The sequence below is a fragment of the Rhinatrema bivittatum genome, chromosome 7, assembly GCF_901001135.1.
Source record: "Rhinatrema bivittatum chromosome 7, aRhiBiv1.1, whole genome shotgun sequence".
Taxonomy (NCBI): Eukaryota; Metazoa; Chordata; class Amphibia; order Gymnophiona; family Rhinatrematidae; genus Rhinatrema; species Rhinatrema bivittatum.
The window spans coordinates 259938162-259961806 of record NC_042621.1 but is presented as its reverse complement, the minus strand read 5'-3'; the positions used below and the strand labels follow the sequence as shown (position 1 = coordinate 259961806).

General features: G+C 45.4%; 1 protein-coding gene across 5 annotated transcripts in view; it reads right to left on the bottom strand.

The window, feature by feature from the left end:
* CRTAC1 (cartilage acidic protein 1) overlaps positions 1 to 23645 on the bottom strand; it is a 399993-nt gene that overhangs the window by 10136 nt on the left and 366212 nt on the right. For 3 of the 5 annotated variants that reach the window (XM_029610137.1, XM_029610134.1, XM_029610136.1), the window contains 4 exons: positions 19333 to 19433; positions 18182 to 18350; positions 5778 to 5923; positions 2340 to 2382 (listed from right to left, as the gene is read on the bottom strand). In XM_029610137.1, coding sequence (XP_029465997.1) covers positions 2340 to 2382; positions 5778 to 5923; positions 18182 to 18350; positions 19333 to 19433 — 459 coding nt within the window. The remainder of the gene's footprint in view (positions 1 to 2339; positions 2383 to 5777; positions 5924 to 18181; positions 18351 to 19332; positions 19434 to 23645) is intronic. The other 2 variants (XM_029610138.1, XM_029610135.1) reach the window with 1 other exon arrangement.

The following is a 23645-nucleotide window of genomic DNA, read 5'->3' as shown; positions in this document are numbered from 1 at the left end:
CCAAATTCTCTTTGCTGTTTAATTATTTAAATAATTTGTATTCTGCTGATCCACAAATCTCAGTGGATTACAGCATAACATACAGAGTAAAACACTAAGCCTACTATTATGAACAGCAAACAAGCAATCAAGCTAATGTAAAGCATAAAAACAAATATATATATATATATATACATACAGATAAGAGAAACAGTATGCAACAGCAATAAAACAAACTGAATATAATTAATAGCATTCTATGAGGGGTTATGCAGAAAAAGCAAGAGAGAACAGATGAGTCTTCCTGATCCGAAGCAACTCAACTATTGACTTAAGCACCTGGGCACTTACTATCTCTCAGGCTTCTGTACAGTCCAGACCACACAGACATCCCAGAACATCTGAACTTTGGAATCATAAAATATGATCAGCGATAATCACAAAGCCCATCCAGTCTGCCCATTTTCTCTTCCTGCTACAGTCTCCAGCTCAATCCATTTGCCCATTAATCTGCAATGCCGACACCATGTTTTCTTCAACTCCGATAACACTCGTGTAGCTCTGTCACAAAAAAGGTGACAAGGGGCTCTTACAAGCAGAGATGTCCTGTGTAAGTTCTGATGTTGAGATCCTATAAAGATACATGCTGTAGAACCCTAAAGGTGAATTATAAAAGCCCTCCGCGCGTCAAAGCCGGGAGATACATGAGTATCTTGGGACTTCGTGCGTCACGCGGATTTTAAGAAGTGCCTGAGTAAGCGCGTATCTCCCGGTACACGCACAAATGAGAGAAGGCAAGAAAAAGGGTCGGGACTGGGTGGGCCATGGGCGGTCAGTGTATGTAACATGAAATGTGCATGTAATTATTTACGAACAAGTGTGCGCCGGGGTCCCCTACAGTGCAACTTTACTTCTCCTATGGATGGCGTGTAAGTAATGAAACAAAAAAAATGAGGCTAATTAGTGGGGGTTTTACGGTTTAGGGCTAAAAGGGAGGCATATTAAGTAGGGAGGGGTTAGGAAGTCCCGCCCTTTACCTGGGCGAACTGGGAACGGACTGGGGAAACTGGTAATTGCGTCAGCACGCATACCTAGTAAAATCCCCCCACTTTAAGCAGTAGAGCCAGTATTTGCGTATGCCCATATAAAATTGTGCTTACAACCGATTTTATGCCATACGTGCATATATGCGCATATGTTATAAAATGGCAGCGAGCCAGCATACGCGCGCACATGTATGCCCGCATGGCTGCTTCAAAGTTACCACCGCCGTGACGGAGTCTTGCAGTCTACAATGATCCCAGAGGAAATGAGGACAGAGAAATAATAGCCCCTGGTCCCATGCTTGATGACATTATGGAAAAAAATGCCAGCTCCGAGGTCTGCAAACAAGACCTCTGCGAGAAGTATGAAGACAACTGTGTAGGAATTCTCAAAACATATCTCAACCAAGGAACAGAGTGAACGCTTAGCTTTGCATGGAGAAGACAGAACCTGCTTCGAATTCCTGAACCTGCAATAAGCTCATAGAAGAGGAGACTACAGCCCAATCAGTTTGCAGATCCTAATTTTGCTGTGAGGCAATGTCTGGGTTTCCCTTTGGAAATTTTGCTGGGAAACCTAAAGGCAGGAGTTTTGCAGCTGCTGAAGTTTGCACAATATGAAGTCTATCTTTATTTTGATACTCATGGAATGGACCATGTGGAAGCTATACATTTCTCTGTAAATAAACAGATTTTGTTATAACCACACTACCTAGAGCAGTTATTTATTTATACAGTCATATTCCACAGAATTCTAAGCACATTTGATAATTGTGGTTAACAATACAACAAGCACAAAATCTAACCAGTCACAGGCACAAACAAAAAAAGGTTAACAAGTTAGGCTCACATAAAAACAGCCCTAATCATAAAACTGTTTAAAAACCATTGCACTTATTAGATCAGTTCTCAGCCTGTTTCAGGAAGAACCAGGAGGCAGTCATCCACAAAGGGCTCTGGTCAGCCCTGACCAGTATAGCAAACGCAACTGCCTAGAATCCATTAATCCTGGACTGGTTTAGAACCCATCCACCCGAAAACTATGCATGCCTCTTTTGGATTTTCTTTTAAATAAAAATAATAAGCCATTTACATATATGTGCCATCTTTCATCGAAACATAATCCCAATGTATTTACAGTTAAAATGTTATAGAAACATACATACAGCCAACTCCAGAAGAGACAGCCTGGCTAACTATTTTGGTGATCAGTATGACATTATCCAAGACGAAGGGAAGACGGGACAGTTATGTTAAGTTAGATTAAGTATTGGAGAGCAGTATTACACTACTCTTACCATTTTTAGGCATTCTCACCTGCACAGCGTCCATTCTCACTCAAGGAAAACCCTTGACCACACTGTATATAAAAAAAAAGAAAGAGTGAGTTTGCACAAACAGTACAAATATCCACTTATTACTCTTCTGTGGTTGTAGGGGTTATACCGCTGATGCATATTCTGTTTTTTTCTGCAAAAGGATTAGATTTCAAGTTGTCGACAGACTGGCAGTCCAGCGGCCAGTTCACTGACATGTAATTAAGCACAAGGATCAGAGCTGAATGCTCATCGGTTCATCCACATCTCATTCCACTGCCCTATAAAATCATGAGTTTCTTTAACCCTTATATTTATTCAATTATTTAAACAAATTTAACAGACACCCACATGTGAAAAAAAAAACACTAAGAAAATCACAGTGTAATGCAAACAGCAAACAGGTCAAACACCGAGAAAACAGCCACACAGGCATCAGTAACATATAGGAGGTAAGCAATGGATGTCAGGGTTACAACACACAGCCGTGGACTGACAGAGTCCAAAAACAACCAACGGTGGGGTTTGCAGTGCTCAAGATTGCAAACCAGGGCATTTTTGTCAGTAGGGCTGACACTAAATCAGTACAAAAGTAAACCTCTTCTTTCTCTAGGTATTTTTCCCTGCATTTCTTATCAGCCTGTTATTTCTATCTTCTCTTTAGTATTGCCAATGTATTAAAAAAAAAAAAATCTATATTCATCTCTCCTTGCCACCCATTGGAAAATACCATACTTCTGTAGCTTCCAAAATAATGGATTGCACTGTAGGAAGTGCCTTGTGAAAATTGTCCTGGCTGATAAATGCAGGTAATGTGATTTCCTTTCAGCCAATGGACTGCTAGATTGCTACTCAAGAGTGGACTGGATTCTCTCAACCATTACAAATGTTGGTGGCAATGCACCCCCTATTATTGCCTCACCTTCTGTGATCTTCAGAAAAGTAAAAGCCTTAGAAAAATAAAACAAAACTGAGCATCTTGCCTGTCGTATAAAACTCCTGGGAGCTTTGTTTTACGCAACCATTCCATGAGTTTTACTACTGCAGGTTAGTTCGTTACAGTTTACTTGCTGACACACAAATCAGAGAGAGCTGAGTCTTTATGTAAACAAGAGGTGGTTGCTTTTTTTTTCTTTTTGTTTTAATCATGAGGCAGTCCTTTACTGCTCCTTCGGTTATTGCAAACCCATCTCAATCCCACTCACTACCATTTACGAAGGACGGATTCCAGGGCTTTCCTTTGCAGTTGAGATCCCGTGGGTTTTTTCTCTGTGGCTACTTGATGTATTTCCTCCTGTGCAGCCCAAATCATTAGAGTGACAGTCCTCCAGAGCAGGAATTGACACAAACGCAGCTTTGTCTTTGGCTCAATAGTTTCCCTCTCTCTCTCCTTTGCTCTTCCAGCTCAATAGGAGGCAACCTTAGCTCAATCATCGAAGCAACTATCCTTGGCCACAAACAATGTCTGTCCAGAACCCAGTATGCAAGCACACCAGTTCTGACTACACATGTTGCGGTTGTGCCATAGACGAGACACACATCCCCCTTCCACACATAAGGGCTGTCAATATTGCCTCTGCCGTACACCAGCCCCAGCTGGCCTGAGACAAATGCACCCTTAAACCGGCCAGTAGATATCACAGACTTGAACTTCCTCCATTCTGAGGGTTTTGAGCACTTCCTCTGCAGCATACCTGAAATGCAAGTGCTGGCTCTGGGAAATGAATCTGGGTCTGGGCCAATGGACAGGCCCAGTACTAACTGTTTAATCTAGTTACTTTGCTGGCATTTCTCACCAGTCTATATTCCATACAGTGGTGGCCTCTTGCGAGGATGCAAGTACCCCACAAACCAGGAAACAAAGGAATGAAGACAGCTAGGGAGAGGATGCACCAGAGGAGCTCCCAGCAGGTAGGGATGTGCAGCAGGGATGGATTCGTCCCATTCGGTATTCGTATTCGTGGGGAGCCAAATCCGTTGCATCCGTTCTCAGGGGACTCCTATCCGTTCATTAGTTACGTATATATTAGTTTCCCAAAAAAAACCCCATCCCAACCCTTTAAATTTAATTAACTACAACCCCCCCCACCCTCCTGACCCCCCCAAGACTTGCCAAAAGTCCCTGGTGGTCCAGCGGCGGTCCTGGAGCGATCTCCTGCACTCGGGCCGTCGGCTGCCAGTATTCAAAATGGCGCCAATAGCCTTTGCCCTTACTATGTTACAGGGGCTACTGGTGCCATTGGTTGGCCCCTGGTAGGAGCACAAGATTGGCCCCTGTCACATGGTAGGAGCAACCAATGGCACCAGTTGCAGATTCCCAATACGTTGAAAACGAATGCACACCCCTACCAGCAGGACAAAAGTGTGAGATCCCTTTAAGAAAATAGAGGGCCCTTGGATTTGGAGTCAGAGGAAGAAGGAAAGCCAGGACTCCAGCCCAGCCCAACCCCCTCCAGGGATTCAATGGAGAGGAAGAGATGAGAGAGGCTGCTGGGTCCTGGACACTGGAAGAGGAAACCATGAAATGAGAACAGCACCAGCTGTCTGCTTAGGGAAAGCAGTCGACAGTCGTGATCCAGGATCAAGGGGCTCTAGGCAGAAAGGATCCTGGAGTCTCCCTTAAAAGGTAATTATCTTGAGAGAGGATTGTTACTGGAAACAGGGACACTTACTGAAGGCACATAGGCTCAGACAGAGCTAGTTTGTTGTTTTACTTGCCTGTAACCAGATTTGTGTATACAAGCGTGAACATTGAATAAACCCAAATTGAGGAATAAAAGGGTGTTGAACTCTGCTGTTGTCCCCACCAAAGGGCCGTGCTCCTGACTAACTAACGAACACGTTGCCGAGTTATGCTTGACTTTATCTTCTAAAGCTACTGAATACAATTTTAGACTACAGCTGTGCCTAAAATGGAATCCTGATTTCAGCATCTCTTTGCTTTCTTCTATTTCCAGACCTCACATACATATATGTTATATTCTGAAAACAGTGAGTATGTGAGGAAGGATGCCCTCTGTTTATCATCAATCTGCTTATTCCTTTCCATCAGCTACGGAAGAAGAGCTTTCTTTACACACAAAAAACAAGTTGGAGACGTGCAGGCTCCTAGTGAAACTACCCACCCACTCCTGCCAACTGACAGATGGCCCCGTTTGCCAGGCGCATCTATCGGAAGCCCTTCCCCTGGACGAATCTGGCTGAAATTTGGCACGGTAGATGGCAATTCAGCAGGACAGTCTCATGCTAAATTTCAGCCAAATTCATCCACAAAAAGGGTTTCCGATATGTGCGTTCAGATGATAGCAAGACGTGCTTTGCACTGCTGAATATGCCTAAAAGCTGCATTCTTTACATTAAAAAGAGTATGTTACCTCTTTTGTCCTGATACATGCATACATACATGAATATAAATACCACTTTAGAATCGTTTCCTCACCTCAATATCCAAAGATTGAATCAGGCCATTGTTTTCCTTTGGGTAGTGAATTTCCAGCACAGAATTCATCTCGCTCTTGGCAATCCCACGGCTCACAAACCTGCCATCTGGCCACGTCACCTCTATACTGCTAGCTTCATCCTTTCCTATTAAAGAGGGATAGAGAAGAGGAGGAGTCCCAAGAAAATCAGTATCCCTAGGAGAGATTATTCTTTTATCATGCAGCTCAACCTACTTGACTGTCTTCGTATTCCTACAAGGTTCTGTTGTGCCCTCCTTACCTTACCTGGCACTAATGATTTGCTGCTTCTGAGACCTCTGCAACCTTTCTCAATATGGTTGCCTCAGCCTGTCACTGCATCATGGGATTGCGCTATGTTTCAGAACACATGACTCAGAGCCAAAAAAAACGCAGGGAAGGCCTGGACCAATGAGAAAGCTGAGAGGACAAAGAAATCTAAAATCTGCCTGGGCTTTTGGGAAGCAGTTAGGGAGAGGCAGAACAATTATGCTAACTATAACTCTGCCCAAAGAGACCTGCTGTACCCTGCAGGGATTTTCCCAGTAAGTATCCAGTTAGAGAAAGTTTGTTTTCACTCAACGCACAATTAAACTCTGGAATTTCTTGCCAGGGGATGTAGTTAGTGCAGTTAGTGTAGCTGGGTTTAAAGAAGGTTTGGATAAGTTCTTGGAGGAGAAATCCATTACCTGCTATTAACTGACCAACAGGCCGATTCAGTAAAAACGCGGGAGAGCAGACGAACGCCCGCTCTCCCAGCGCGTGCACCGGCCATTCGCCGGTGCGCGCGATACAGTATGCAAATGAGGTGGTGCGGTACAATCGGGCAAAAGTGTTATGCTCAGACTTGTGAACTCTTGGGCCGACGGGAGGATGGTATACCTTTGGAGAAGATCCGTAGGTTCTCCCGTCGGGAGGTGAGGCAGGAACAGAAGATGTGACCAGCTGACCCTCGGCACTGTAGACAAAGACGACTGTGGAGGCGGAAGAAGAGTCGTGACGTCGAGGAACGGAAGTGTGTCTTCGCCACTGGAAGTCCGCGGTCCCCCCAGGAGGAGCCCGTAGGGACCCGGACCTCTGGGACTTAGGTGGACCTTTGAGAGGTCAAGGGAACGGACGTTCGGTGCAAGAGCTGACTGGAGCTTCACCCCTGGAAGCCCGCAGTCCCCCATGGGAGGAGCCAATAGGGACCCGGGCCGCTGGGACTTAGGTGGGCCCTTGGAGACTATGGTCAGGAAGAAGTCCAAGGTCAAGTGCCAGAGGGTTGTCGCTTACCTGTCCAAGGTCACACACCGAGGGATCACCGCTTGCCAGTCCAAAGTCACACACCAGAGGATCACCACTTGCCAGTCCGAAGTCACAAACCAGAGGATCACCGCTTGCCAATCCGAAGTCAATACCAGAATCACCGCTAGCCAATCCGAAGTCATGAACCAGGAACACCAAGACAAAACAGGAACAAGGAATCAAGACACTGGAACCCACCGAAGCAAGCAGACCTGACCAATGTAGGACGTTGCCAAGTCAAGGAATGAGCAGAGGAAGCCTCCTTATATACTTCCTCTGCTCTGGATCATTGGAAGCAGGTGAGTCTCATTAAAGGAATCAGGTCCCTTTAAAATCAAGCAAGGGGGCGTGGCCTTGCGCCTAAAGATGGTGGCAGCCATCTTGGATTTCCTCCGCGGAGGAAAGCCAGCAGAATGCCGCGAGGGAGGAGCAGGGACGGCTCCCTACCCGGCGGCCAAACTGCAGACCAGCACCGGAGCGACGGGCACTGGCCCGGGGGAATAATCAGAGGTTACCGCGGTGGGTTGCCACCGCGGTGGAGGTAGGGGGCCGCGGAACACAACAGTACCCCCCCCCCTCTTTAGGGCGCCTTCCCGGAGGCCTGGGCTTAGACGGGTGGTCTCTGTGGAATTGCTCATGCAAGCCCCGGTCCAGGATGTTGGCCATCAGCTCCCAGGTGTTTTCCTCGGGGCCGAATCCCTCCCACACTAGCAGGTACTCCCATTTCTTCCCATGCTGTCTTATGTCCAAGACCTCGCGGACTTGATAAGTGAGGTCATCCTCAGAGGCAATAGGTTGGGGAGTCGGAGGCGTGCTGCAGGGCCATGACAACACTAAATGTTTCAGGAGGGACACATGGAACGTGTTGTGTATCTTGAGGGAAGGCGGCAGATGAAGCTGATATGAAACGGCACCAACCTGAAGAATGATAGGAAAAGGTCCAATAAAACGTGGGGCCAGTCGCACTGATGGCAGTTTCAGGCAGATGAACTGAGTACTTAGCCATACCTTTTGGCATGGTCTGAACGGAGCACAAGGCCTTCTTCGCCGATCTGCGTACTTTTTAGCGGCTTGACTGGCCTGGACCAGTGCACGTCGTGTGGAGATCCACAGGCGGTGTAACTCGTCTGCCGAGAGTTGAGCTACCGGGGACGTAACTGAGATGGGAACTGGCAGCTGCGGGCGTGGCTGCTTCCCATACACTATCTGAAAGGGCAAGGACCCAGTAGCTGTGGAGAGGTGTGAATTTTGTGCGAACTCTGCCCAGGGCAGCAGGCTGGCCCAATCATCCTGTTTCTCGTTGACGTAGAGTCAGAGGAATTGTTTCAGCGTCTGGTTTGTTCTCTCTGCAAGACCATTAGACTGGGGATGATACGCCGACATATAGTCTAAGGTAACGTCAAACTTTTGGCAGAGGGCCCTCCAAAACTTGGCGGTAAATTGAGGCCCTCTATTGGAAAGGATGCAGGCGAAAGAAGTGCCGTCTGCTCCCCAGCTGGGCCAGCTGGGGAGCAGACGGCAACCCTGGGAGTGGCACGAAGTGTGCCATTTTACTAAAACCGGTCAACGACCACCCATATGACTGTGTTGCCATTAGATAGTGGCAGATCAACCACAAAGTCGGTCGCCACGTGAGTCCAAGGTTCTGCAGGCACTGGTAAAGGCTGGAGTAAGCCTGGGGTCGAACCAGGGATCCTCTTGTGGCGGGCACATGACTGGCAGGACTCCACGTATGCCCAGACATCCTTATTGACTTTAGGCCACCAATAATATTGGCGCAGGGTTTGTAAGGTCCGAGATTGTCCAGGGTGCCCAGAACAGCGAGAGTCATGAGCCCAGGCCAGGACCTGTTTCCGCAACTGCGGTGGAACCAGGGTTTTCCCGGGAGGGATGGTCGTGTTAGCAGACAGGAAGATGCGGGATGGCTTGATGATGAACCGTGGTTCCTCAGCTCCTTCTATAGACTCAAAGACACGGGATAGGGCGTCCGCCTTGATATTCTTCCCGGCGGGTCTGTAACGAAGGACGAAGTTGAACCTGGTGAAGAATAGGGCCCAACGTGCCTGCCGTGGATTGAGTCATTGCGCCCGCTGCAGGTACTCTAAGTTTTTATGATCTGTGTAGACTGTAAATTGTAGTTGTGCCCCCTCTAGCCACGGACGCCACTCTTCTAAGGATACCTTTATAGCCAAGAGTTCCTTATCACCTATGGCGCAGCTCCGTTCTGCTGGGGAGAACTGGCATGAGAGGAAGGCACACAGACATAGCTTATGACTTCCAGAAGCTTGGCTCAGAACGGCGCCTACGCCTTCTGAGGACGCGTCCATTTCGTTGACAAACGGCCACTGTGGATCCGGATGCCGAAGGCACGGCTGTAACAGAAACACCTCCTTGAGGCGACGGAAGGCAGCCTCTGCTCCAGGAGGCACTTCTTGGGGTCCGCGCCTTTCCGGGTCAGGGCAGTCATCGGGGCAATGATGGACGCAAATTGCGGGATAAAAGATCGATAGTTTGCGAAACCCAGAAACCTCTGGAGTGCCTTTAGTCCTGATGGCTGCAGCCATTCCCGAATGGCTTTCAGCATCTGGGGGTCCAGACGAAAACCTTCTCTGGACACTATGTATCCCAGGAAGGGAAGGGACTCCTGCTCAAAAAGGCACTTTTCAAACTTCGCATATAATTTGTGCTCTCTAAGGCGCTGTAACACTTGGATGAAGTGCTGGCGGTGAGCGGTTAGGGTATCTAAAAATATCAGTATATCGTCCAAGTAAACGACCATGCACTGATACAGGAGGAACCAGGAACACCAAGACAAAACAGGAACAAGGCATCAAGACTCTGGAACTCACCGAAGCAAGCAGACCTGACCAACGTAGGACGTTGCCAAGTCAAGGAATAAGCAGAGGAAGCCTCCTTATATACTTCCTCTGCTCTGGATCATTGGAAGCAGGTGAGTCTCATTAAAGGGATCAGATCCCTTTAAATCAAGCAAGGGGGCACGACCTCGCATCTAAAGATGGCGGCGGCCATCTTGGATTTCCTCCGCGGAGGAAAGCCAGCAGAACGCCGTGAGGGAGGAGCAGGGACGGCTCCCTACCTGGCGGCCAGACTGCGGACCAGCACCGGAGCGACGGGCACTGGCCCGGGGGAATAATCAGAGGTTACAGAGGCGGGTCGCCACCATGTTGGAGGTAGGGGGCTGCGCCCGTGGACAATTGTGCACCCCCTTGCGCGCACCAACCCTGGATTTTATAACATACGCGCAGCAGTGCGCGCATGTTATAAAACTGGGCATAGATTTGAAGATCGGCCCCTATGAATGTTGCTATTTACACTTGTACTTATCATGAATCGTTTAAAAGAAAATCAAGGAAGTCATTGGGTAAAGGAGATGATACATTTGTAAGAACAAGGAATTCTGCGCTAGTCACTACAATCTAACAGGCCGATGTAATAACCTATGTATTAAAAATACATGCTGAAATTCAGTGCCCAGTTTAATGCAAAGGTTGCATATTTTAAAAAATTCCCAATGCAGTAAGATAACACTTTGCCAATACATCCCGAGTTAAAATGTACACATTTTAATTCAGGAGGGGAGTAGAGTCTAGTGTGACAGTCCAGTGGCACCTGCAGTTTAAAGACTCCCAGAAGCAAGGACAGCGGGAATTTTACAAAAAAAGCGACCTTTCACATTCGAAGGGAGGGTGCTGTTCCCTGTGTACGTTAGAAAAGCAAGTGAAAACTCTACATGCAATGAAGCTGGCTGGAAGCAGAGGCAGACAGGAACTTCGCCAGTACCAGCCCATGTTCCCCGCAGGTTGAGCTCTTGGATGCCGGGGGCGGCTGGGAGCAGGGATTGTCAGAAAAGTCAAACTCAGTCGTAGGTTGAGGTACCCTTGAAGTGAGAGAGAGAGTGAGAGAGCAGGCCCCAAGGGATGAGATGCTACAGCCATTCAGGAGACAGCGAAGCAGGACAACGTGGGGCAGGCCCCGAGGAGAGGAAGTGCAGCAACAGTAGAGGCCTGTATAGTGGTATGCTCAAGCAGAGCTAGAGCAGGGAATCCGCTGTAGTAGGTTCTAGAAGAGAAGAGGTGCTGAGACTCTGCCCGCAGTGCAGCAGAGCAGTAGCAGGATCCTGTGATGTAGAAGCACTGAGAGATGCCCCGAGAAGCGGGGGAACAGATACACAGTCCTGGAATGTAGCAGCACTGAGACAGGTCCTGAGCAGGAACGTAGAGACAACATCTCGTGATGTAGAAGCTCTGACCCAGGCCCCGAGGAGTGGAGGCGCAGTGTCTGGGTCTCGTGATGTAGCAACGCTGAGCCAGGTCCAGAAGAGAAGTAGCAGAGAGATATGGTCCCCGACGTAAAAGTGCTGAGGCTGGTCCCGAGAAGCGGGAGCGCAGAGACAGGGTCCCAGATGTAGAGGCACTGAGCCAGGCCCTGAGGAGCGGGAGCGCAGAGACAGGGTCCCAGATGTAGAGGCACTGAGCCAGGCCCTGAGGAGCAGGAGCGCAGAGACAGAGTCCCAGGTGTAGAAGCTCTGAGCAGGCCCCAAAGAGCGGAAGCGCCGAGGCAGGGTCCCAGGTGTAGAAGCACTGAGCAGGCCCCAAGGAGCGGGAGCGCCGAGGCAGGGTCCCAGATGTAGAAGCACAGAGCAAGGCCCCGAGAAGCGGGACCGCAGTAACAAGATACCGACAAGAAGAGCAGGGATCCGTAGAGCAGGAACAACAGGTCCGGTGTACCGGAGCAAGCACCAGCTAGGAACCAGGGAACTCGTTGCCAAGTCAGCTAGTGATGGAAAGAGGTAGTCCTTAGATATCCCTGGCCAGTGATGTCATCAGCCGGGGACGAGCCTGAAGTTCCTGCCATTGGCCCTTTAAAGGAAGGAGAAATGGCGCGCGCGCACCTAGAGAGGCCCAGGGTCGGAACACTGGTCGGTAACGTCCCAGCCGTCACATGGAGCACAGAAAGCCAGGAGGGATGTGGCGTCAGTGACTGGCTGAGGCCGTGAGAGCACTGGGAGTAAAAGGCCAAGCCAGACATGAGGTGAGTTGAGCCGGCTGCGGGTGGCCACAGCCGGTGGATGTAACGGCTACAGTTCAAGATCGGGCTTCTTGCAGTTCACAGTGCCCACAAGGACATCTTGCAAGAGAACAAGAGCTTTTGCACACCATTTAAGCAGGAAAAAATAAGAAATGCAAACTTCTTTTTACTCAGTCGACTTGTCTTTCTATATTATAGTTTAAAAAAAACAAAACAAGAATGATATGAATGTCTGCCATGTAATTTACAATCAGTTCAAAATGTTTTTTCTTTTTTTCTGAAGCCTCCATAACATTAGCATCGTCCAGCGTAGCAACGCTGGAAACTTAACTCCATCTTTAACCAGGAGTAAAGTTTCCAGCGCTAAGAAAAACCAGGGTTAGGCCAGCACATCTCTCTGCATCAGGAAGTGATGTTTAATCCCCTCATCTGCATGCGATTTCCATGCGAGAGTGGTAAGCAGAACGCACAATTTTAAACACACATTTTATGCATGTAAAACTCCTGCATTGGTGGAAATTATTAAACGCACAGAATGTGCATTTAAGTGTGGGTAAAATTCTGCGTATGGTTGAACGCACTTTATTGCATTGCCCTGTAAAATGTTATATGTTTCTGGTATGTTTGTGCTTTACTATAAAAACTGGAAATAAGCAACAATTTACATTACAAAATTCCATCTGGGGGTCTTGATTATTTGACTTTCTGATTTGTGTGACCTCTTGTGTCATCAAGAATCCCTAATCTGGCTGAGTGGGAAGACTAGAACAGGGTATTTCCAGATGTATGCTGTCCGAATCAGTGAATTAGTTTGTTTTATTTAAGAGTAACTAGAAAAAGACCACATTTTGTCTCTCTCTGTTATAACATCTAATTCCTGTTTGTACATCTGGATTACTTTTAAGAAAAATTAAGTGACAAAAATATTCTTAATGATATAATTTCCTTTTCAGTGATGATTATCCACTATCTCTTATTATACTCCAGATAATATAGTAGATAATGAACAGATGTTTTTATCTACGGAATGATTCATTACAGCATACGGGGGGGGGCAACCCTGGTCTGAAACTAAAGCTGAATTCTGTGCAAACTTACACTAGACAGACATAGAAACCTAGCAAGCTTCTTAAAGTAGTAACCTCCACTCTGTGCAGGTTACTCCCAACTTTCTCTTAAAGGTAGTAACTACCGCTCCGTGCAGTTATCCCCACGCCTTACGAGAACCCATAAAAATTGCAGCTAGCAACATTTTCCCCTGGGTGATGAGCTTTCTTGAAAATTCAGACAGTGCTGCTTGACGTGCATTGCTTATGGACTTGGCCGTAGAAGCAGTCCTGTGCTTTTCCCCCATGTCTGCGTAGCAGTACCCCAGACTGTAAAAGTCAGGGCCCTCTTGGTTGTTGTCTGAATCCAATTCCCCTTTTCCCATGCAGTCAAAGTTGCAATTGCGTTAAAAGCATCAAGGGTTTTTGGTTAAGGTTAATCTCCATGACTTCTGCTAAGGGTAGTAACCGCCACACCAGCAAGTTAACCCCATGCACGCTTTCCTCATTTCTTTTGGGACTTGGCCGTAGAAGCAGTCCTGTGTTTTTTTCCCTCTTTTGTCTATGTATCGGTTTCCCATCTGTGGAAGTCGGGGCCCTCGGTTGTTGTCTGAATCCAATTCCTCTTCCCCCCCGCCTGCCATCTAACCAGGGAGCAATATTGCAGTTGCATTAAAAGTATCAAGGTATATTGGTCAAGTGTAGTAATCACCGCACCAGCAAGTTACCCCCATGCACTCATTTCTATCCTCTAGCATTTAGAGATCCACAGTGTTTATCCCATGTCCCTTTGAATTCTTTGACGGTTCTCGTCTTCACCACCTCTTCTGGAAGGGCATTCTAGGCATCCAACACCCTCTCCATGAAGAATTATTTCACAATTTTGGTTCTAAGTCATCCCCCTGGAGTTTCATTTCATGATCCCTAGTTGTATTGTTTTCTTTCCAAAATAATTTTTATTGTAATGGTGGCAAAGAACAGTCAGAAATATCATGTCAAATTTTAAAGACAGCCACTACAATTTTACATACTGCAAAACAAACACTTCAAATTCCTTTCTCTAACTAATCCTCTTGCACACTACATCCATACCATTCACACCCACTATAATCACAACCTCTCACACACTTACACATACTCTACTGTGCCCCACAACATCCCTTACAATAAAAATTATACCAGGAACCAGCAAATATGAAATTAGGTTCACAAGATAAATGCAAGTATGCCATTAATAGCAACTGAAGAAGTAGGCTTCGCTTTATTATTCATATCCTGATTATTAGTCCAAATGGTGGAGTATACCAGGGCCAAAAGATGGTTCTGCATTTCTGATTGCAGTTGATCATAGAAGTTCTCCCAGCTTTCCACACAGCAGGTAGTAACAGAACACTTAGCAAACCTGGTGCCCATCCATTCCACTTGCATAACCAGAATCATTTTGTCCTGCCATTGATCGAGTGTAGGTATTCCTTCCATCACCCAATATATCAAAATGTATATACATGCTAGTACCATAGCCAATTACATGATTTTAGTAACATCTGGTCGGTGTTTTACCAGTTCAAGACAACTTCCACTAAGTGCACTTCTGAATCACCCATAACACCTTATCCCAGAAGACATCCAACTTGGGGCAGCACACAAAACGATGTAGTAAGTTGCCAGGTTCTCTAGCACATTTAGTATATAAGGGAGATGAAGTGAGCTTCATCGTAAGCTGTTTTACATCATCAATGTACGCATGGTGAAGTAATTTAAATTTAATTTCTTTTAGGTTTGAGTCCTTGCAACCCATCACTTGAAAAAACATTTGGGTGAAAGCAAAAGATGGCCTAGGTGAGATTGAGAAGCATGCGCTTCGGGAAATATGGGTGTAATCCTGGTCTGTAGGATGGAGAACTCGCCAGACATCTAATAAATCCAATTGTTTACATAGCATTGGGATGCATTTGTGTTTCAAAGCCACCTCTATTGGCCCTGGGTGCGATTTATCCAATTTGGGATCATTGACATTAAAATCACCACCCAGTGTTGCATCGGAGGTGGTCCCTTGGGCTGAGGTGGGGTTGACGCAACCCATAGTTAGGGACCTACGGGTCCCCACCATCAACAGATGGAGTGGGCTGATAGACAGAGGCCACTGGAGCTTCACCTATACCAGCCCTCGTTCCCCGCTGGTTGAGCCTTTGTGTGCCGGGGCCAGCAGGACTTAGGTGGGCCTCAGGGTGTAGTTGAGGTGAGAGTCGGTTCAGCCCAGAGATAATAAGTGAGAAATGGTACAATCTTACTCTGGACAGGGTAGTGTCCTGGAAACTCGAGGGTCAATGGAACAGAGGCAGACAGGGAGCGCTCGAGCAAGAGCAGGCCGAAGCCTGAATAAACCACGTCCAGGGCGTAAGCTGAAGAGATGAAGAGCAGGCTTGAGTCAGGGCTGGTGGCAATCCGAAGGCAGTTGCAAGCAAAGCTGAGGTCTGATCATGGAAATAGTCAATAGCGTAGTCAGGGGAAGCAGAGGTCTGGGTCTGGAGGTAGGCAACAGTGTAGTCAGGCGAAGCAGAGGTCTGGGTCTAGAGGTAGGCAACAGCGTGGTCAGGCGAAGCAGAGATCCGGGCTCTTGTTTCCAGGCGATTGATGGACCAGTTCGCCTCCAATGACGATCATTGTCCTTGGACTGCCCGTGACTGGCAGACCACTCCCCAACCGGAGAGACTGGCATCTGTGGTCACCACCACCCACTGAGGAACCTCGAAGTCCACTCCGCTACCCAAGTGTTCTGGAATCAGCCACCAGCCAAGATTGGATCTGGCAGAATCTGTGAGTGGCAATGGGACCTGAAACTCCTCCGACTTCGGATTCCAACGGGAAAGCAATGCTCTCTGTAACGGCTTCATATGAGCAAATGCCCAAGGGACTAACTCCAGGGAGGATGCCATGGAACCGAGAATCTGCAATAGTCCCAGACAAAAGACATCGGACTTGCTGCATTAATTTTGAGATCTAGTCCTCTTGGAGGAACACCTTCCCTACGCGGGTGTTGAACCTGGCTCCCAAGAAGTCCAGTACCTGAGACGGAAGAAGGTTACTCTTGACCTGATTGACAACCCATCCCAGGGATTCCAGGAGACTCACAACCTTGTTGACTGCTGCCTCGCAAAGAACTTTCGACTTTGCTTGGATGAGCCAGTCGTCCAGATACGGGTCAACCAGCACACTCTCCTTCCGAAGAGCTGCTGACATGACCACCATTACACCTTGGTGAATGTGCGAGGCGCTGTCGCCAGACCAAACGGCAGGGCACAAAACTGCAAATAACTGCAGAGGATCATGAACCGAAGGAACTTCTGGTGATCCCTGTGAATGGCTGTGTGTAAATACCCTTCATTCAGGTCCAGGTAAGCCAAGAACTTGCTGCTGCAGATCACTGCAATGAGTGAACGTAGGGTCTCCATCCAGAAACGTGGAACCTTGAGGGCCCTGTTCACCTTCTTCAGGTCTAGGATCGTGCACACTAACAAAAATAGCAAAAAGTAACAAAAAACAACAAAAATAAATGGTTTTTTTGTTAGTGCACGCTAACTCCCATTAGCACGCACTAACCCGAAAAACGATTTTTACGAAAATTCTGGGGGGGGGGGGGAAGTGATCGTTTCTGTTTTTACCCGATATATTAATGAATTTAGAAATATCGTACGATATTTCAATTCATTAGAAAAATGATTCACATCCCTATTCAGGACTCCTAAAAGCTGTGGAGACAGAAGAATACTCCTAGAGGGGAAGATTACTACAGGAACTGGACCCCTAGCAAAGAAGAAAGTCACAAGTAACAAAAGCCTGCACTCTGAGAAAATGGATGAGACAATTAAGAAATTGTTTGTTTTCCCTGTTACAAAAATATCGGAAAAATAACTGTAGAAAAATCATCATTTGCATTAAATTTAATCAATACTTTACTGAAAGTAATTTTCATGATTGATGAAGAAACAGCTTTTAAATGTAAGTTATACTAAGACATAGCGGCAATAGAAAAGATGCAGAGAAGGGTGACAAAAATGGTATTGGGATGGAAAAGCTCCCTTACTGAGAAAGGCTAAACAGATTAGCGCTATAGGAGGCTTGGGAAAGATGAATGAGAGGAGATACAACTGAAATTTGTAAAACCATATGGGTGTGAGATACAAGAAATAGATCAACTATTGGCAATATGCCGAGTACAGAGAATATGCCGAGTACTACAGAGTTGGAGAAAGAATGCTGGGTTCAGAGGACTTCAGTCTGACCCAGCATGATACTTATGTTCTTAGCTTTGGTTAAAGCAAATAACTCTCCCTATCTCACAGCTTTTTTCTTCCTGCGAAGCTGGTAAGTTGTTACCAATGGGAAAATGAAAACCATCCAGACCCAGAGTTGAACTCTGAGGACCTGTTATACTTTCACTTCTTTGCAACTAGGGATCCTCTGTATTTATCCCAGGCTCTTACTGCTTCTGCCACCTATCCTGGAAGGCTACAGTATGTATTCACCACCCTTTCTGTGAAGAAATATTGTTGGCTGTTAGTCCTGAGTCTACCTACTTGAAGCCTCATATTGTGACCTCTTGTTCTAGAATGTCCTTTCCACTAAAAAAAAGTTTGTATGTCTCTCTCATGTCCCACTGTCACTTCTCTCATCTATGATATACATATTTAGGTCTTTAAGTCTCATTTTATAGGGCTTTTCGTACAAACCCTGCACCATTTTGGTAGCCCTTTCCTGTACTGTCTGCACTCTGTATATATGCTTTCAGACAGATGGCCTCCAGAATTGGATGCTATGCTCCAGATGAAGTCTCACCAATGACCTGTATTGAGGCATTCTCATCTCTTTTTTTTTTTTCTACTAGTTATGTCTTTCACAGCATCAGTAGGTGTGGCAGGAAGCTTAAAGCCATCAAGAATGTTGGCTACAGTGCAAGGAGTTACAAGCTACTGGTGCTATTCATTTTGTTTCTGAAAACTTACCCAATCCAAAGTGTGCTACTGGCTCCATCTCACACAGGTAGCCCGAACCTCCATCAATGACCCGAAGATGTGCTCCGCTATTCTTCGTGTACATTACCACCTTTGCCCCTCGAGCAAATGCTCCAAATCTGGTGAGCGGTATGACTCGCAACCAGTTATTATTCTGTCCCTGTACAAAGATAAAGGAGCAGAAGGTGTTAAGAGGCCTTTTTATTTTATTCTACTATAAATCTAGAAATAACAGAATATCATAACTCACTGAATGTCAATCTGTACAAGAATACTCCTAAACAAGCACTAACTTTAAGCTTAAATGGGATGCTGGAAGCAGGAAATTCATGCTCTGAATGGTAAATATAATAGATTGGGCAGCATTGAACCTAGGTGACTACTACTGCAGCCCCCAGAGAAAAATATTCTTTGATTTGATTCATTGAGTTAATATGCCGCTTTTCATTGAAATATCAGAGTGGGTTACAATTAAAGCTAAAGGCGATAAACAATGTACATGAAATATAATAAATCAAAATGATCATTTATTTCTAATATTTATAACCCCTGCCCTCCAAAGTTAATAAAAAACATACTGTAAAATATTTTCTATGTTCAAATTCAAGACAATACCATTCTTCTAACCAATTATACATAGTAATAACCACGTTTTTATCTTTTTGATAAATCAGTTAGTTCTTCATGTAAATATAGGAGCAGAATTCCAAATTGTAGGGGCAGACTGACCAATATGCAAATAGGCCTCCAAAACCAATGGAATTAGAAAATGTTGTTGAGATCTCAGCAATCTCTTGGGCTCATACAAAAACAAACCAGTTTCTAAATACTGTGGTTTCCTCTCTGCAGACACTTAAGACAAGAAATGGTGCTTTAATAATTAACTGGGCTGGCGCAGATAACCAATGCGGTTCCTGCAAAATCAGAGTTGCTTTCTTTGCACTGTGACCCAAGAATCCCTCGAAAGAGATTCATGTACTCTAAAGCAATAGCTATCCATTAGAATATAAGCTAAAAAAAAAATACATACATACATAATATTACTAAACCACGAATAAAAAAGTACCATAACTAACTAGCTGACCACAAGTCCTGTAGGCTTGACCTTCTCCTCAATCCCACTCTCCAAATCTCCAGTTTACCTGGTTTCCCTTGAAGATGGACAAAGGCTGAGCCATGGATTCCCCGTGGGACAAGATCAAATCCAGCAAACCATCCCCATCAAAATCAGTCACAGCTCCACCTGAAACGATACACTAGAGATGGAATAACGGGATGGAAATATAACTTAAGAGGTTATGGCTTACAGCAATGAAATGTGAAAAATCGGACTCCAAATCTGAAACTCATGTCTTGATTTAAAGTTCCTCTTTCCCTACTCCTTTCTATAAAACTTTCTTTTTCAATAGGTTGCGTCTTGTGGTTTTATAGGGCTCAGGGCATATTTAGTGTGTGGCACTGGAGAAGCTTTCATGGCTTTCTCAGCTAAGTAGGGTGAATCTAGTTTTTTGCAGGTAAGTTCTAGGAGGCTTATGGAGTCTTTCATATTTGGATTTGACTTTTCTGATATGCATGGTTTGTCAATGAGCGATTTGCGATTTCTGTGTGTTTTTAATTCTATTTGAATGTATATTTTGCACTGCGTATGCAATTATGTGGCTTTCAGTCAAGAAGACGATCTATAAAACATCTGAAATAAAATAAATGACTTTGCTCACAATAAAGCATTGCCAGTTTTTTGGCTCTATTGTATTTTCCTTAAGACTGGTCTCTTTTGCCTTGATAGTTTCATATTTTCATGGGAGTTTTTTTTTTTAATGTAAAGTGTGCTCATGCTGTATTTATAACCCTAGTCATTTCTGCATGGGATTCTCAAGGTCACAATAGTGGGACTAGCTATACAGAAGTGTGACAAGCCTCCAAACTGGGCCCTATGTCACTATAGATCTCACTGGACAGATTCTGGTTGGAGGAACCCAGCTACCTCTGCTTGGAGTGTTTTGGTGTGGATTTGATGGTGTTAAATGGGTTTTGTGGTATTTTAAGAGTGCGGTTTTTTTGACTAGGCAGTATGCGAAAAGACCTGGCACTTTACTCTCTCTTCAAGTTTGACCAGCTGAAGTACTTCAGAATTGTGTCTTTGGGAAAAGTTTTGGGTTAGAGGAAAGGACTAATAAGACATAGTATATGACAGAAGGAAATGGTAAATGTTAACTAATGGGAAGGTTGTGCAAGGTGGTATATATATATATATATATATATATATATATATAAACACAGCCTCTTAGTAATTTAAGAATAAGAATCCAAAATAAATTAACTTGAAACAAAATCTAAGGTGGTAACAAAACTATCCCTTACAAGTAGGCCTCAGACTCATCAGACCTTGAATGTAAGGTCAACGTAGATTGGGAATGGTAGGGCAGTTTGGCACTTCCCGGCGGCAGGTGCCAGTGATTTTAGAAAACCTGTGCGTCCTGATGGTGCAGGGTTCTTTGGGGAAGTTTCTCTAAGGGAGAGGATTGCCTGCCTCCTGTCTCAGGAAGCTGGCTGGGGCTCAAGTTTGGGATGCCTAGGCCTTCAGGGAATAAAGAGACTGTGTCCTGGGAGCCAGGGGAACCACTGAGACTTATTGCAAGGGTGGTCTCGAGAAAAAGATGTACACTTCCCTACTTCTCGGCTGTCCTGGGAAATTACTTCCATTGAGTAAAGAGAAGAGTTTTCCAGCAGGAGTCAGGAGGACGGGTTCTTGCCTGAGGAAGCATCAGTAGAAGCTCACCCTGTCCCTTTTATGAAGAGACGCATCCAGTTCCCATTCACTGGATTCCAGGATATGCATCCAGATTTGCAGGGACTACCAGGGGACGTGCCCAGGGAGTGCTTTCTTTTCCAAAAGTACCAACTGCCAGGCTGTGCAGGTTTACCAATGAATGAGACTGGGATTGCTTGGAGCTTAATTTTTCTATATTGACTGCACACTAAACGCATGTACCTTTTGTGATTTTTTTTTACCTATAACAAAACGTTTTACCGGTAAGATTTTATTTTGATCAGGACTTGTAGTGATGGTATGTGATATTTCCTACTGGACTGTTTATTTATTTATTTATTTAAAATTTTTATATACCGACGTTCATCCGGGATATCACATCGGTTTACAGTGTAACTGAAACAGGCGCCTGGGATGGCGGTTTACATCGAACAGATATAACGAATTTAACATATGAACAAATGAGGAGGGGGAAAAGAGGAGGGAAATAATTAAACAAAACTTATGAGCAAAATTTACAAATATATATATAGAGTATCACTATGTACAAAGTATTCATAAATACAGCAATGCCATGGAAATACAATTGTGTAGAGTTATAAGGGAGGAGGGGGGATGGGGAGGGGGGTGTAGGAGGGGAGGAGGGGTGGATGGGGTAAAAGGAGTTGCAGAGGACCTCCAGAAAAAGCCTTCAGAGCCTTGAAAGATTTGTCATTCCACACCCCCCCCCCCCCCCCGTGTGGGAAGAATCCAGAAGCACAGATGTTGGAGTGGACCTTGACCTCTCATATGATCCCATTGCTGAGGAAAAGTTGAAGCAGGGGATACATAATATTTTAAAACGCCACATCAGTTCTGCAGCTTTAAAATGCTTCTCAGTAAAGTTGGATGGGAAACTTGTCCTGGGCCAGTGCTAGCTTTTTTGTTGCCCTGTGCGAACAAATTACTATGCTGCCCCGCTCTCCCTCCCATCCCAATTCATTCAGTCTCTGACCTAGGCCTGTCAAAAAAAAAGCCCAGCTCCCTCCAGCAATCTAAATTTTTAATAACCGACACCTGCCACACTCCCCCCTCCTCCCCGGAACCCCTGATTAATGGAAGAGTATTAGGTACCCTAGGCAAGCCTTATAGTCTTACACACACGCCACCCCCACACCCTTTACAGACACTTAAATTATGTATTTATAACAGATTTCACATGAAAAAAAGAACATTCAAAAGTACAGTCTTATGAGGCAAAAATATCACAACATGCATATTATATTTACATGCACTGCTGGGGTGCCAATCAGAAAACTCTGCAAAAAAGACACTTGGAGCTCTTATGGAATTAGACCTTTTGTAATGGGTGTTGGGTGTGGGCTTGGCCTTTAGAAAGCCATGAATAAATGGAATTACCATTACAATATAGTAAACCTAACTGCCAGCACTCAAACAGTAACAACCTTACTGTCACACCAGGCCCTAGAATACCAATACACCTGCTATTAGGAAAACAGATCAAATCAGACTGGTCTAGAACCCTACACAGAAACTACATGCCAGCAAAATATCTCACCTCTGTCGCACATGCAGAACATGGACAGACTCTGACCAAATACAGAATAAAGAGACCAGAAAGTTTAAATAAAAACGTGAAGAGAAAAACTGAACTGGAACCTACAACAAGTCAGCCTTTACATGCAGAGCAACAATGGAAAAAACAAACAAACAATACCATTCTTCATAAAAGATAAAAACAATAAAAAATCAAGAAATATAAACATCCATAGTAAAACCATATTCATAAAAAGAATAAATATTTCAAACCAGTTAAGGACTAAAATATCCAAAATTTCCCAAACACCAATAAAATACTTCAAAACAGCAGATACAAACACTAAGCAATAATCAAAACAAATAAGGATAAAAATATCCCTCTCCATACCTGGGAACTTTTTATTTCCAGATGCCCTGAGATGGTTGTAGATTAATGGGGAAGTGGAGGGAAAGATTCACATACACATACAACTCAAACAGGTTACATTCACACACACTCATCCCACCCTGAGGAAGGCTCCCATTCACTCACACACACACACACACCAGGCAGGCTCCCATTCACACCACAAATTCACACCCCCATCCCAAGCAGACTATTTCACACACACGCAGGCAAGCTCTTATTCACTCCCCCCCCCCTCCAGGCAAGCTCTCATTCACACTCCCTACCACAGGCAGGTTCCCATTCACCCTCCCCTCTGCCCCAGGCAGGTCCCATTCATGCTTCCCACACCCCAGGCAGGTTCCCATTCACACATCTCTCCCCAGGTAGGCTCCCATTTATACACACACACCTCAGGCAGATTCCTATTTACACTTACACACACACACACACACACACACACACACACCCACACCCCTCAGGCAGGCTTCCATTCACATACACACACCCAGGCATGTAAACAGGCTCCCCATTATAGTAACATAGTAATGAAGGCAGAAAAGACCAAATGGTTTATCTAGTCTGCCCAGCAAGTTTCTTATGGTAGTAACTTCCGCTCCATGGGGATTACCCCCATGTTTCTCTTAAGCATAGTAACTGCCACCCTGTACAGGTTACCCCCAAGATTTATGTTAAGGACAATCAACAATAAACCTTTTCTTTTGAAATCAGTAGAACTAGGGGTCATGAAATAAAACTCC